Source organism: Cajanus cajan, chromosome 5 (genome assembly GCF_000230855.2).
Source record: "Cajanus cajan strain Asha chromosome 5, NIPB_CcT2T_4, whole genome shotgun sequence".
Classification (NCBI taxonomy): domain Eukaryota; kingdom Viridiplantae; phylum Streptophyta; class Magnoliopsida; order Fabales; family Fabaceae; genus Cajanus; species Cajanus cajan.
The window spans coordinates 19815165-19831895 of NC_138521.1; the positions used below are offsets into that span (position 1 = coordinate 19815165).

Sequence of the window (16731 nt, forward strand, 5' to 3'; positions counted from 1 at the left end):
TGTTGGCAGTCTAAAGGCTCACTAAAATTAGATCACTTTTATTGAGCCTAACTAAATGTAAATAACTAATATAAATACTAAAAATAATATATGTAGCCCACAATAACTATTAGAAATAAAATTTCTAACAATACATACATAATTATTCTTTTTCTTTGTGTGTGAGGTTTATGCTGCAGAATGATATTCGTGATATTTTATCAAAATAAAAGAAACTCTGTAAAAGGTTTCACCGATGTTGTTATTTGTGGTTTAATGGTCGCAGATGATCATGATGGAAGAAAACAAGACAACAAAGAAACTGTTGTAGACAAGGAATTAGAAGAAGCTTTTAATACCTGGAAATCTAAAACATTTGCTTTGACTGTTCCTCTGAAAGTTGTTGCTCTACGCAACTCTATACCTCCTTCATGGATCAAGGTCTGTGACACATATTCCTTAACCTGCTTTATGTGGTTAATTAACTTGTTATTTTATTGGTTGCTCTTTATTTCTCTCCTTCTGGGTTTCTAGGAGGGTCTTTCTATATTTTTCCCCATCCAGATTTTGTTTGCTCAAAAGTTCTCTAAAATCCTATAGTGCGTCATGTTATAAACTCTTTTCGAGCATCAATTAGCAGTTCTTTTGAAAGGGTGTGCTAGTTCGTCCTCTAGCTTCCTTTGAATCTACATGCTATTTCAAGCAACTTATAGTTAGTAAAAAAATAAATTTAGATTTGCAGTAACTTATTTTATAGTTTGTCATGTTAAATTTTTCTTCACTTTTGGGACTTCATAAATTCTAAGGGAGGAGGATGAAGTTTAACATGAAGTATTATGCAAGTCTTGAGAATATCTTTTCTAATCTATCAATTCCCTTTACTAAAGGTAGAATTGGCCCAGCATCTGCTTTGGCAACAGATATTGTTGGTATTGGCGATTCATGGCTCAAATTTGCTATTAAAAAAGCTTTTATTGAGCCAATTAGAGATGTAGAAGATCAGGAATGGTTTAAAAGCTTAGATGACAAATGGAAGGTAACACTACATTTTGTATTTCTTCTCCTTTGAACTTGTCTCTCAGGATTGGTTTTATGCTTATTTTATAACAAAAGCATTGATTTCTTGAACTTAGTTCAACTTTATTTGATGTGTCGGCATACATCATTAAGCATGTATAAAAAATGAAGGATTAAATATGTTTTTAATCCTTCGAAAATTCATCTAATTTGTTTTTAGTCCTCTAAAAAAAATTTCTTGATGTTAATCCTCCAAATTAGTAAAATACCTCTTTTAAGTTCTAGGTTAAACTTTGTTTATTTTTTTTGTAAAGAGTAGGTCATATCACCATCTTAGTCACTGTTAATTTTATCTGACATGGAAAATATTTTAATTAAAATTAAAATATTGTTAATTATTTTAGGTTAAGTGTTACAGATAGGGTAAAACTAGTTTTATAGTAACCCTTTTTTACTTTTTTTGACAAATTGCGTAATGCTTGTTCGTCTTTTTTTTTTCTTTCTATCTTGTTAATAGAGTCAGCTTCTTCCTTTATCGTGTTTCGTATTATTGCCGCTTGCTCGTGCTTGTTCTCAAATCAAACCAACATTGACTTCGCTGGTCCAATAATCCCTAAAATTGTGGCTCAATTAATTTAATTATAACCCATTAGAATACAAATCTCCCTTGAACTATTTGAAAAGGTTGTCCAGACTTGCACTTTCTATTTAAATTGATGATCAATTTTATTCTTCTTTTTTTTTTTATTTATGTTAGGACCTGCACGTTCTTGTTAAATTGATGATCAATTTTATTCTTTCTTTTCTTTTTGTGTTAATTGAAAGAATCAACATGAATTGCTACATGTAGTTCTAATAGTGTAACATACGTAACAATTAGATTCTACATATTTTTTTATCAGTTGAAGGATAATTCTGTTACCATGTTTGCTACCCAGTGGTGAATCAACAATACTTTTTCTAAAATGTATTCCTTATAAAAAAAATTTCTATTTTATGCTTTTTGTACAGGGTCCATATTCTCCATTTCTTTCCACCACAAAGGAAAATTTGCAAATTTAAATCGTGACTGCTCTGAGGGGGGACAAATAGATGTGGTACATGATGTAGACCTTGATAAATGGTCATATTTTGAAGTTGTAGGACTATTAAGAGATTTAGGTTATGAAGGGAAAATAAGAATGTGGTGGAAAGGTAAAAAATGATACTTTAAAAGATGGTTTAAAAATGACAAGGATGCTACAAAACTTGCAAGTTTTGTAGAAAATAACAAGTTCGAGGTTGATGTGTATGTTGAGAAAATGGGAGAAGATGTTGGCGATGTTGTTCTTCAAATTGGTGCGAGGGATAAAAGGCCTTATAAAGGGGATGGGATCGATGATATTGATAGTAGTGATGAGTCAGTTAAGAATGTCCATTTTGATGATAGTGAAGAAGAGAGAGATCTTGGAATTGATGATGGGTTTGGATTGCAAGAACTAGTAGCAATTGAGTTTCTTCTAAAAAATACAATTGAGGAGGTGAAAGGTAAGTGTACAGAAAAATTGCCATGCAGGAGAAATGTTAAGATTAAAACAATGCAGAATATGACTCCAAGTATAGTGCAATCCAACTTTAATGAAGGAGCTACTAGTTTTCAAACTGATATGTCAATAGATATGGTTGACACAACTAACATTAGTGAAGAGTATAATAGTGAAGAATTAGAGTCTGACTTGGAATATGATTTAAATGAAGGTGACATGGATCGATTGCCAAAGTTTCCAAAGTACAACAAAGAGGACATGTGTAAGTCCTTCAAATTTAAGTTAGGAATGGAATTCACATCACTAAAAGAGTTCAAGGAAGCTTCTCGTGAGCATTCAGTTTTGAACGGATGTCAAATAAAGTTTGTAAAGAATGACTCAAGAAGAGTAAGGGCAATTTGCACTATAAATTGTGATTTTCTTATGTATGTGAGCAAACTACGTGACAAAGAAACATATAGGATGCAAACTTTAATTGGGAAACATAATTGTGGAAGAGTTTTTGATAACAAGAATGCTACGACACAATGGGTTGCTAAGATACTTACTGAAAAATTTAGGAATGCCTTTAACTTGACTGTCCATGAGATTATGGATGGCACGAGGAAACAATACAGTATTGGAATAACAGAATTGAGGGCTTGGAAAGCAAGAAAAATAGTGAAAGATATTATGGAAGGTGATTTCAGTAACCAATATTCACGACTTTGGTCTTACAGTGTTGAACTTAGAAGAGTGTGTAGGGAATACCTGTAAGTTACAGCTTGAACAACCAACTGGTTTCTTTCAACCAAGATTTGGAAGTTTTTACTTGTGTTTAGATGGATGCAAAAAGGGTTTTTTTGGAAGGTTTCAGACCATTCATTGGTGTTGATGGTTGTCATTTAAAGACCAAATTTGGAGGGCAATTATTAATAGCGGTGGGACGAGATCCCAATGATCAATATTTCCCACTTGCTTTTGTAGTGGTAGAGAATGAGACAAAGGAGTCATGGAGGTGGTTTCTAACATTTCTTTTAGAAGATATTGGTGACATCACAACCCATAGATGGGTATTTATTTCTGACCAACAAAAAGTAAGTATACTACAATTATACATATTTAATTTAAATGTTATAATTGAAATGTGATGCTTTAAACCTATGCTTGTTTTTTTTATAGGGTTTGATCCCAGTGTTTGAAGAGCTCATAGAGAGAACTGAACATAGATATTGTTTGAGACACTTGTATTGTAACTTCAAGAAAAAGTTTGGGGGAGGAACATTAATTAGGGATATCATGATGGCAGCAGCCAAGGCTAGATATGTTGAGGCATGGGATGAGAAAATGGATGAGCTTAAGAAAGTGAATGAGAAGGCATATGAGTGGTTGAGTGCAATTCCTATAAAAACATAGTGCAAGCATGCCTTTAGTTACTATCCTAGGTGCGATGTTTTGATGAATAATCTTATGTTGTGTTTGGATAAATCATTTCTAAAATTCAAGGAATTTCAAATTCTTAGAATTTGAATTACTCTTAATTGAATTCCCTTCCTTTTTCAAATATTTTGTTTGGATAGAGCATTTTTCAATATCTTATATTTTAATTATCTTGTTTGGATAAAGTATTTCAAATTCTACTAAGTAAAATTTTATTTTTAAATATTTATTAAAAAGTTAAAGTTTTAATATTAAATTTTATTTAAATATATTTAATAATTGGAAATTAATTTTAATATTAAAAAATTTAATTAATTCAAAAATAGTATTAGACATTATATTTAATCAATTTTTTCTTTATAAATTTAAAAAATATTTTAAATTCACAACATATTTAATCAATTTTTTCTTTATAAATTTAAAAAATATTTTAATTTCACAACATGTTTAAAAACTTCAAAATACCATTAACATATATAAAACAATTAATACACATTGATTCACGATACGAAATAAGTTCATTTTAAACTAAGAAAAAAATAATAAGAATGTTTAACTTTGAGTATAGGTGGTTCAAAATCATAATATCTCATACAAATTTAAACCAAATACTAATGAAATTTCAAATGTATTTTATGTCCATATTAAAATAACAAAAATAAAAGATAGTTTGTCGAAGATATCAAGATCACAACTTCAAGTCCAAAGATTTTCACCTCCTCATAAAAGCAAAGCCTACAAAAGAATAAAAACAAATAACAATAATAATAAGACCAAGGATCAAAACTCAAATAACAAGACTTTTTTTTTGTTATCACACTTTAAATTTACACAAGTATATAATATATGATAAACTACAATAATATGTTAAGCATGAGTTTAATCTAAAAACAATGAAGAGCCACATGGAACGTGGTGCAAAACTTAAACATGAAATAATGGTTTAGATTAGTTTACAGATTGGATTTAGAAAATGGTCAGAAATCAAGTCAAGTAAGTAATTGACCTGATGATAAAATCCAAATATTCATGGAATGCATAAAAGCTCCAAACCTGAAACATACAAAATACATGAAAAAGTTAGAAAGTTAACTTCCAACAATCAATCAAATTAATTAAAATTAATAAGTTATGAAAAAAAATTACATCAAGAAATATGTGTTAAAACATAAGCTGCCTTTTTCTCAATTTGAAGAGCTTTCACAATAGCTAACTGTTTTGGAGTGTCAGATAACCATTTAACAGCTTTGGCCCATTGGTGTTGATTAAGGTTTGGTATCAAAGCTGCTTCAGCTAACACTTCTTGAATAAAAGCATCTTCATCAATCGTAATATCAAATGCTTGAACAAGTCGCTTTAAAGATTCAACCACTTCTTTCAACGAATTAGTTATTCCATCTTTTTCTCCTGTCTTTCTCCTCTGAGATTGTGTACTAGTAGAAGCTGAAGATTGACCCCTTCTTTGTGTAGTAAAACTAGGTTCATCTAAATATATGGTATCGCTAGCACCCTCTAAACTTAATTCCCCTTCATTTATCTCTCTGCTCATGACCTCATCAGCATCCATAGCAGTCTCAGCTCCATGTCCAGTGGCTCTATCTTTGGCACACAAGTCCACTATATCATCCCAGTTTACAATCACCTTAAATCGAAACTGTCTTGCTTCTTTATGCGCCTTAAAAACAAAAAGAAACAAGTCAATAATAGAAAAAATCAATATAATTATGCATATCATTTCCCACTGAAGTCATACCAGAAAGTGACATGTCTGCAATGTAACAGAATCTAGTTTAGAAACATCTCTAGTAAAAAAATACAAAGCTGAAAATGCCTACATTCTATCAAAAGAAGTTTTGTTCAAATGCAATATCGTATATTATTGCTATGCTAGAATGCCAATCGCTGACTAAATATATTAATACATCTAAAAAATATGGCAGATGCTAGCAAAACTCAGATAACTAAACAGCACATGCTCCAGAATGCAAAGTGCTCATAAATACAAAGAGCAGGGTGCGGAAGCACACATGTTGACACCTTATCAAATTATCAGTATACACCAAGTAGCATAAAATGTCAACTATTGTTACTTGACTGAAATTAGAGTAGCCACACAAATTCTTGGATCCGCTTCCACTCCATGGCTTCACAACTGAATCCTTTTCAATTTTCGAATCCACCACTATCTCTCAGTGGATCTTCCACCCCAACCCACTCTTCTGCTCCTGTCTCAATGTCACATCCAATTTCAATTTTCAATGCAACTTGATACAAAATTAATTCCTACTTTGGAAGCAGTAGGTGGGGGCAATAATTAAGACTAGCTATGAACTCAATAATCCCACTGCAATTCTATTGAGGATGATCATGCATTTTGGTATGAAAGCAAGAGTTGCTGGCAGTGGGCATCAGGATCATTATAAAGGTTTCACTCTAAAAAAATTTATTCTTTTGAAACAGACTTAAGTTGTGCAAGGCAGAAAATAGAGTTAAATATTAGCAAAGACACGGACACAAGATCAGAACAGAGAAGAGAAACTAAATCAAAGAATGCTCAAACAAGGCACCAACATAGCAAAATGTGAAGATGGATTATAAATTCAGAACAGAGAACATAATCACAAGGGGAAAATGATTTTGACAACTATCATTCCAGTTCCTTCCCTGTATAAAATACAAAATAGCAAAAGTATTTCGAGAGACATTGGCAGCTTGCAATAATCAGCAACAGCATACCAAACCATATAAAGTAATTTAATCAAATATTGTTTAAGGATGATTTAGAGTTGAACTTGAATTTTCCCAATGCTATCACTCGGTCACAGTTGCACCTCCCAGAAAATCACAGCTCAAAAATGCGCAAAACGATCTTTCTCTCTTTAGCACAAATTAAACCCGGTAAAATTTCAATCACTAAAACCCGAAATAATAAAAATACTTTCCCCAGGGTATACCTCAAAAAGCCCAGAAACGCATCTATATTCTGCGTCTGTCCAACTAGTTAACAAAGAACAAAGATTATATACTACACTCAAACTCCATAATACCATACGTTGAATTGTTATAACATAAAAAAATCCAACTTTGAAAAGTCCAAGAATTAGAGGCCAACTATCAATCTGACAAACCCTATATAAATGAAACTCACAATCTAATAAATCATAAAGACCTAGTCCAGACACTAACATTTACATTGCTTTTAAAAAATTAATATAAGATTACTTACATTGACATACTCATTCCAAGCATTTTCATTGTCAACTGTAATCATGTGTTTTGTACCATCCCAATCAAATCCACTTTGACTAAGGATGTCACTAACAACTCCATACCATGATCTCCAAAGTTTGATACGATTTTTTACATTCTCCCAAGTGACCTGGATTTTGAAGTTGGTAGATAACACTACAGCTGCAGCATTGTATGCTACCCTTTTCCAAGCTCCATCACTCTTGTTGCCCAAACTTCTTTGATCTCGTAATACATCAGCTAATACACGCTCCATCTCCAAATTCCATGAGAAATAACTTCTTGTTTCTTCATTATTTCTTTCTGTCATCTTTCGCTTTCCCTTCAAGTTCTCTTTGGATGACTCCATTGAAGTTAATATCACCTATTAACCTACATATAAAAAATGTCACATACAACCCACAAAAGTAACTTGATCAATCCAATTCATAATTCTAGATCATGTAAATATTTTTTTGTAAACAAATGGAAGCTATCAAAAGATAATATTTCAAGCAAAGTTTTCTTCAATCAAGTACAAAAAAGTCCATCAAGTACATAAAAGTCTTTATTCAATAGAAAATTACATATAAAAAAACTCTCCCTAAGTAATGTTTCTTCTAACTTGGTAGTTAGCAAACATATTTATCGCTAATGTATCTCGAAATCTTGTCCACTCCTCAGTAACTTGAATAGTTGCAACCTCGTCTATGACATTGTTTTGAGCTCTTTCTCTTCGTTGGCTGGTTAGCTCCTCATCAACAATAGATAAGAGCTCCAAGTCTTGAACCTCTAAAAGTTGATCAGTTTGTTGCTCATCTCTTATAAAATTGTGTAACACAAAACAAGCATTAATAATTCTTATTTGTGTCTTTATATCAAAAAATGAAGGAGTTCTTAATATACTCCATCTTTTTTTCAGTATTCCAAAAGACCTTTCTATTGCATTTCGTGCACTTGAATGACGAAGATTAAATAACTCCTTGAAATTTTGAGGGGTGTTTCCAATCCACTCATTCAGATGATATCTAGTCCCTCGATATGGTGCTAAGAATCCTGGACCATTAGTATATCCCGCATCCACAAGAAAGTACTTACCTACAATTTTTGAAAATAAAAATTACAACTTAGAACTAGATAAAATTAAATAAAATACTATGTACATGATATTACCAACTGGAATTTCAAGTTTATTTTGACGACGTAAAGCATCTCGTAATACTTGAGAATCTCCTGCTGACCCTTCCCACCCAGGTAACGCATAAATAAACCTTAAATCTGGACCACAGGCTGCTAACACATTTGTAGAGACATCACCCTTTCTATTACGATATTTAGGCCTATCTTCAAGAGAAACTGTTACCGGAATATGTGTCCCATCAAGTGCTCCAACACATTTCTACAAACAACACAAGTGTATTTATATATTTAGTTTTTCAAAAAGGTTTATTGTAAGTTTGACTAGCCTTACAATTGATAAACTTACCTCAAACCATCTCCATTTATTTTCACCCGGACCTTCTAGACAAGTATGAAACTTCAAATAATCCTGGCTCACTTTCATTACAGCTCTTAAGACATTATTAAATTGTCGGCTTATTGTTTCTTTAGATCTACAGTAACTAAAGTGCACTACTCTGTACTTTAGGTTGTGAGCAAGGATATGTAAAAACATTACCACCGCTTCAGTTATTGGAACATTTCTTGTTCTTACTAACCCCCCTCTTTCTTGCAAAATTCTACAAAGCTTGAAAAATGCACTCTTACTGAGCCTTAACTGTTCAATGCAATCTTTTTCTGCCCCTCTATAAAGACGATTAAGGAAACTACGCCGCTCCAGTTCCCAATTATGAGCTGGTTCCTTAACAAAATAATTATTATGATACCATGCTACTACACCCATAAGCATATAAACCACGCAAGCAACAACAAATATGATTATCTCCTTAAACTCTTCTCTTTTACGTTTTCTTGATGTAATTCCGGTATTAACTATGCTAACATCCATTTCTTCTCAATCTACACCCTGTGAAACTAATATAAGAGAGAGAAAACTAAAATAATTAAAATGAAACTAATATAAAATGTCATGAATGCATTTTGTTTATGTTAAAAAATATTTTAGTTTTTGTTTCCATACGAAGAATCAAGAGTATAACATAATTTTAATATTTCTCTTGTCTATATCTATATGCATAAGTAATCTTTCAAGTCAGGGAATACCAATGATTGATTGTAGGTGAAACAAAAGCCTTTTCAATTGTAGAATTTCATATTTATTTGAAATCTCAAGGGTAATGTACAATAATCCTTTTCAATTCTAATACAAAAATATAAAAAAATTGGCACACAAGATGAAGAAGAACAAAAGCCTTGTCCTGTTAAATGAAATCATTAACATAAATCACATCTGGCCATTCCGCTACATGCATGCAAGATAAACATGACAATAATTCATAATTTGGCAATTGTATAGACATGGGGAGAGAAAGAGCATATAATGATTTTATTTAATTAAAGAATCAAAAAGCAACCAACACCAATTTGCAACAGAGATAAAAGTTGGGGAAAAAAGATGAAGCTGCCCAAGGTGACACCTTATAATAACTCTCCTCTGCCTTGAAAAATACCTATCATGAACCTATTTTTGTATAGCAGAAATATACAATACCTTTGATAATTCTGCTGCAAAATCTGCCCCAAGTAAATTTAACCACATTATTGGTAAGTTTCAGGCAATGCAATGTATACCTTCAGTAGATAAAAATCTTTACAAAATATGAAATTCTATATGCAGTTTTTAGTCTGCATATATGCTAATTATTAACTGTTCTATAAAACAAAATTAAGCAAATATAAAGTTCAAGTAGAAATCCACCTGATAAATGCAGCACAAATGATCTAATCAACTGTCTCTAGAATTGCAGTAACGAATCCACTACAATTTAGATAATTGAAATTTGACCTACAAAAAAAATAACTCTAATCTCAATCTTCATTCATAAGGTAAGGAAGCTCTACAGCTCCAACTCTGTTCCTACTGGCATATATAGCAGAAAAATAATATCAATCCTTAAACGTGGTCTACCACTTGCAGTCACTGTTCAATAATAGTAATATCTATATATATAGAACATTTATAAACCCAAATCAATAACAAATTCAACAACGAATTCAATAAAAATTCAAATGGAACCCTAATTTGAAAGAGAGAAAAAATGAACCTGAGTAAAGGGAGAAATCAAGAATACCGCGCAAGAGGGAAAAAGCAAGGATCATAAGGGAGAGGGAAAGCAATGATCATGAGCAAGAGAAAGGAAGAAAGTGAGCTTAGATCATGAGCAAGAGAAAGGAAGAAAGTGAGCTTAGATCACGAGAATCGCAAGAAAGGAACATTGCGAGAGAAGAGCGTCACGAGAGAGACTCCAAGCATCACGAGAGCGAGTGAGCACGAGCATTGCGTGCGAGAGAGTGAGAGGGTGTGAGCCGCGTGTGTGCATTCGCGAATGATCGAGCGTGAGTGGAGGAATTTCAAATTCTCCACTTTTTTACGGAATTTCAAATTCTACAAATTTAGTTAATTAAAATACTCCGTAAAAATGACAGGATTTGAATTTCTCTCTAAATCATTTATCCAAACAAATCATTTAATCATGAAGTATTTAAAATTCTTTAAATAAATGAATTACTCCAAAAAATTACCCTATCCAAACACACTATTAGTGAATTCTTCAATAGCTCAATTTTGTTAACTAGAGATAAGCCTATCATTAAAATGTTTGAGTGGATTAGAGTGTATATCATGAATAGGTTTGCTGCATTAAATGAAAAATTAGGGAGGTATAAGGGTAATGTTATGCCTAAGCCTAGAAAGAGACTTGATAGGGAAATTGAGAAAAGTGGAAATTGGTTAGCCTCATGGTGTAATGTTTCAAAATTTGAAGTCACTCACATGGCTAGGAGGGATAGATTTGTCGTTGACCTTAAAGCACATTCATGTTCATGTAACTTTTGGGAGTTAGTTGGGATCCCTTGTAGGCATGCAGTGGCTGCCATTACATATTCGGGAGAAGATCCAGAATTGTATGTGCACAAATATTACTCAAGAGAAGCATATCAAAAATGCTATGGCCAAATCATTACACCTATTAACGAAGAGCGCTTACGACCCAAGACTAATAATGAACCTATTTTACCTCCTACTTACAAAAATGGACCAGGAAGGCCTAAAAAACTACGAATAAGGGACCAGATGAAGATCCAACAACCACTAAACTAAAAAGGTCAAATACAAGGAACAAATGTAGCAAGTGCCACAAGGTAGGCCATAACGCAAGGAAATGTAATCTACCTCCACCTGTTCTAGATGATGTGACTAAGACTGAAACTATCACAAGCAATGCACCAGTCGGTGTTTGTTCCCAAAATCAAGTTGCACCAACAACAGAGGTGATTTAAATAATTAATTGCATACGGTTATTTCACAATGATAAGAAATGCTAATTTTTTGTTTTCTTTGCAGGGCATAGTAAATGTTAATCCTAGTCATGATAATATTGGAAATACAATTACTACTACAACTATTGGAAATGCAATTGCTACTGCAACTATTGGAAATGCAATTACTATGGTAAGAAATATTGACTACTGGAATGAAACCAACTATGATATAATATGCTAATTTTTTTTCTGCTATTGTCACAACACATACTTAACGGTAATGCTATAATTGATTTGACAAAGAATGTTGCAAATGTTGCTGGTCCACATGTTTCACTGCCAAAAAGGAAAAATGAAGTTGCTAACGTGGAGGTATAATGTTACTTACATGGCATTAATAGTATATGCATGCTAGATATTATTTTAATTCTAACAATTTCGTTCAAAATTGTAGGTAACTAGTGTTTCAAAGAAAGCTAAAACAGGGAAGACAAAATTAGGGATTGGTGCACTCGCTACAAGAATAAAACAACCATAGGTGCAAAAATGAATATCTTCCAGCTGGCCGAAGAGTCTTGAAACCTAGGGACAAACTTAGGGATTGGTGCACTTGTTGTATTCCAGTTTTTTCTTCCCCTACCAAAAATGAATATCTTTATTTTGAAAAGCATATAGGGGCAAACCAAGACATCATAGTTGTATGAGTGCTTGTGCGCACTTGGTTATGTGACGTATTTGAAAGTGGGCCTAAGACTGTGAATGGCCGAAGAGTCTTGAAAGTTTACTATCGAATGGATAAGGGTGTAGTGAAAAATGGGGGGAGCTAGAAAACTGTAGTGAAAAAAGGATGCACCTTACTACCATAGGTAGGAACAAAACCAGAAAAATTTGTTAGGGGGTGCAGGCAAAATTTTAACACATGAATGAATATTGATCTTTAGTTAAAATTATTTTATATTTAAATTAATATATCTAACAAATTAAAAACAATTCAAAACCTAACATAAAAAAATGAGAAAATATATTTGAAAGCAATTAATGCAATTAAAATTGTGCCGATAAATTTAACGTTGTAAAAAGCAATTGATAGACAATTGTAAAATTATATAGCAAATGAAATATTTAGTGTTGTTATAATTAATATAAGAAAATAAAATAATTTACATAATAATTAATGCATAATTTAAAAAAATCAACTTGAAATCAAATAATTATAGCTAAAATTAATGAGATATTAAAAACAATTATATCACTTATGCATATATTTATCTATCTAATGTATAAAACTATTGCTATAATAAATCTTGAAATAAAATAAGAAAAAAATCACTGAACATCAAAAGAATATAATAATCTGTTGGGGTTATTTCTCTATCTTGTGTTGCTCCATTCATTCAGGTAACAGTTCCTTTTTTCCATTTGAATTCGATGATAGTTAGTGACCTTTCTATCCTAATAATTAATATAATAATCTTTTTGCTATTTGTTGATCTAACAGGGAGAGTGATTTTTACTGAAAGATCTTAACTCTAGAGTCTAATGGGGATAAGGCTTTCTTGTAGCTGTGTTTTCTTTCTGTATTTTTTTTTCAAAGAAAAAAAATAATTTTGGGATAAAAGGTGGAAAACCTAAATAAGAGCTTCGATAAAGAGATAACATTTGCAGTTCTGAGGAAGCATAAAATGGATAACCAAATCTAAAAATAAAAAGTGAAACAGAGTACTATTAGGCTATGTTGGGATGAAATTTTCCATAACATAAGTACGTACAAAAGAAGAAAATGAAAAGGTTAAATAAATATATATTCTTTTAGGGGTGTTCATGGATCGGTATTTTGAAAAATCCGAACTAAATTGAACTGAACCGTTTTATAAAAGTTGATCGAATAGCCGATCCATTTTTTATAAAGTGGATCGGTTTGGTTTTTTTAAAATATGGATCAATTTTTTTTTAAATTGGATCAGTTCAGTGCGGTGCGATTATCCATTTTTTACTTATATATGGATCAATTTTTTTAAAAAATCGAACCGAACCGAACCAATCCATTTTGTAAAAATGGATCGGATATTTGAACCAATTTCATAAAGTGGATCGGTTCGGATTTTTTCAAAATGGATCAAATTTTTCAATGCGGATCGGATCAGTTATGAGTCGGTTCGGATCAATTTGAATTTTTTACACACTCCTAATTTTTTCACTAGTTAAAACCAACTTAAGTACCTTCATGTTCCTATATCATGATTCATGAAGAATGCCGACCAAGTTGTAATAATGTGTTTGGGTAAAGGATTTTAAATTAGAAATGTGATTTAAATAGGCATTTTAAATTTTCTGTTATAAAATTTACTGTTTGGATATTTTATTAAAAAGGATTTTAAAATTTTAGGATTACATATTAGAATTTTAATGAACTAAAATTACAGAATTTCAAATTCCACCTAAAACAAAAGAATTTCAACATTTCTCAGTCACTTTTGCTCTCAGCTCATTCCGTGCTTAGTGGCTTGGATCTCTTGCTCCATGCTCATTGGCTTGAAACATTCGCGTCTCTCTCTCTTTCTCAAGTCTCTCTTTCATTTGATCTCTCTTGTTCAATTTCTTGCTCAATCTCTTTCTCACATTTTGTTAAGTTGGTCCCTGGTTCGTTTCTCTGTAATTTTTTTTATTGTAATTTCTGATTTCTTCTATATCTAGGGTTTTCTACATATGTTTTACTTTTTGTTTATCTTTGATTTTTCTCATATTTGATTTATTCTCTAATCTAGTGTTTTTTGTGTTCATATGTTTGGTAATTTAATTTCCATTTGTATGTATTTGGTACTTTACAACTTGAAGTTGTTGTACTAAAGTGGCATTTAATTTGTTGTTTTGGATGATTGTATGGTGAAAATTGTTGTTTTGAAAAAACAAGGTTTCTGTTGTATAATTAAATAACTAGTTCTTATAAATTATATTAAATTAATTATAAAATAGAAGAACCCCATATAAGGTCTTGTTAGTGAACTTTGAAATTGCTTATAATTATATTAATTATTCATGATTCAAGAGATTAGTTATTCCAGAACAAAAATTTTATTATTTTAAAGATGATTTGCAGAACTAATTAAATATTTTTCTTTTATAAAATGTGTACTTGTTTGAAGGCACACTAGTAAACTTCTCGTACTTTAAAGACCGAATGAGAGTTCTAAACGAATATTCTGGTGAGAGGGAGGGTACCTGCAAAAGGCACTTCGACGCTCAAGTCAGGACAAACACAAATTTCGATAGCAATTAATGAACAGTGACGTTACCTCATGACAAGAGCTATTTATACTGACATTAATGGGCCCTGATTTCCCTGGGCCTTGCAATAGGATTACCGTATTAGGTAATATGTCCCTAATCGGCTTATCGATGTGATTAACCCTTAATTGCTGATTAGGGGTAATTCTTGAGTCCATGGTGTACTACACTTGGGACTTCGACTGCTTGGTAGCCGATCAGGTGTCGGCTACTAGGTTCGGCTGTTCGGTGGCCGATCAGGTGTCGGCCATCCGGTAGCCGAGTGTTCTTACCTGTACAAAATGTTTTTAACATATGTAAGTATTTTAAGTTGATTTTAGTTCTCAAATTATTTTTTTTTACAGGAATTAGAGAAAGATTAAGTCACACAAAACCTCTATTCGTTTGGGTAGTACATCAATATGTGATACACCGTAAATAGTTAGTAACAATCACTTGGAAAATTGGATTTATACTTGTTAGTAATTTACTGCTAGCAATTTGTTGGTCTTTGCTATAGACTTACGCAGATCGAATACTTGCTATAGACTTATGCAGATCGCATACTTGTTATAGACTTATGCCAGCAATTAGTAAAATAATTTTATGTTAAATAAAATACAAATATGAATTTTAATTATTTTATTTAAATAATATAATTTATAAATAAAAATAATTGTTTTATAATGAATAAAAAAATTTATAAATAAAAGAAATTTAATTATTTTGTTCAAATATCTAGTTTTAAAAATAAAAAGTTGGGAACCCCAAGCGTGTGGTTCAGCGGTAGGGGTTGATCTACGCTTAAGCAAGGTCAGGGGTTCGAATCTTGCCTTGTGTATGCAGCTGCGTTAAATCTTGGGGCCAGCTATCCCATCCTTTGAGGTGCCTCCAACGTAGCGAGGAGATTAGTCACTGCTATCGGCGGTGGATACTCCAAGGACGAACAAAAAAAAAAAGAGTCCTTCATTTTCAAATTTTCTTGTTTGGACAAAGCAATTAGATTTCTTCTTGTTTGGACAAAGCAATTAGATTTCTTCATTTTTTATTTGAGTTAATCACCTATAAACTGCCGGTGTAAAGATTTTTTACACTGGCAACCAATCATATCTTTTAATAGTGTCATGTCAGTTGCTTATTTTGATTAAATAACCAACTTTTTTTTTTTGCTCGTCCCTGGAGTATCCACCGCCGATAGCAGTGACTAATCTCCTTGCTACGTTGGAGGCACTTCAAAGGGTAGGATAGCTAGCCCCAAGATTTAACGCGGCTGCATACACAAGACAAGATTTACGTTGAAGGACTTTAATTAATTGCTTTATCAAAACAAAAAGAAATTAAAAATAAAGAAATTTTAATGGAAGCAATTGAAATTCCTAAAATTTAAAACTCCCTGAAATTCTAAAATTTTTCAACTAAAGACAACCTAAAATCCTAAAGTATAAGAATTTTCACCTAGGTCAAATAAGAAACCAGCTAAATTTGGAACAATAGGCTCATTCATAGGGTGTTGTTGAATATAGACACTAGATGGATTCAAGTTTTTCCCCATGTTTCCCAAGATGTTTTAACAACACAAAGAAAAATCCTTATTCTAATTCATAAAAACTAAAAAGTGATCGCTTGCTTCCAATGAATGAGTTATTATTAAGATTGAAGGGCCAATGGTAACCAACATAAACCTTTCCATGCCTTAGTTATGAAGGATGTTGTAAGGAATGATTTTAGAGAGCAGTAGAAACCTAAACAGGTTTATTATAGAAAGAAAAAGGGAAAGGGGCATATTGTAAATGTACCTGTCTGAAGGGCACACTAGTAAACTTGTTGTACTCTAAAGGCCGAATGAGAGCTCCAAACG

At 32.0% G+C, this 16731-nt stretch overlaps 2 protein-coding genes across 3 annotated transcripts in view; one reads left to right on the forward strand and one right to left on the reverse strand.

The window, feature by feature from the left end:
* Positions 1-255: 255 nt before the first annotated feature.
* The window catches only part of LOC109796471 (uncharacterized), a 72903-nt gene continuing 56427 nt past the window's right edge, over positions 256-16731 (forward strand). The window contains exons 1-2 of the mRNA XM_083074311.1: positions 256-424; positions 786-1015. Of these exons, the coding sequence (XP_082930437.1) occupies positions 256-424; positions 786-1015 (399 nt within the window). The remainder of the gene's footprint in view (positions 425-785; positions 1016-16731) is intronic.
* On the reverse strand, positions 4570-11402 carry LOC145949188 (uncharacterized). Of its 2 annotated transcripts, XM_083075069.1 has the most exons (6): positions 10394-11402; positions 10048-10134; positions 7168-7562; positions 5088-5616; positions 4948-4994; positions 4570-4676 (listed from the first exon to the last, which is right to left on the reverse strand). In XM_083075069.1, the coding sequence occupies exons 3-4, from the start codon at positions 7537-7539 to the stop codon at positions 5089-5091; spliced, it is 900 nt and encodes a 299-aa protein (XP_082931195.1). In that variant the 5' UTR covers positions 7540-7562; positions 10048-10134; positions 10394-11402; the 3' UTR covers positions 4570-4676; positions 4948-4994; position 5088. The 2 variants fall into 2 exon arrangements, with proteins under 2 accessions (XP_082931195.1, XP_082931194.1); XM_083075068.1 differs by lacking the exons at positions 4570-4676; positions 4948-4994; positions 5088-5616; positions 7168-7562 and adding exons at positions 7591-8267; positions 8343-8568; positions 8656-9203 and having other exon boundaries at positions 10394-11399.

Excerpts from the sequence above, each read along its gene's own strand:
- LOC145949188 (XM_083075068.1), bottom strand. The coding sequence starts at position 9,177 with ATGGATGTTAGCATAGTTAATACCGGAATTACATCAAGAAAACGTAAA. Across the intron at positions 8,569-8,655 it reads ATAAATGGAGATGGTTTGAG|AAATGTGTTGGAGCACTTGA; the intron begins GTAAGTTTATCA and ends TGTTGTTTGTAG. Across the intron at positions 8,268-8,342 it reads TAAACTTGAAATTCCAGTTG|GTAAGTACTTTCTTGTGGAT; the intron begins GTAATATCATGT and ends CAAAAATTGTAG.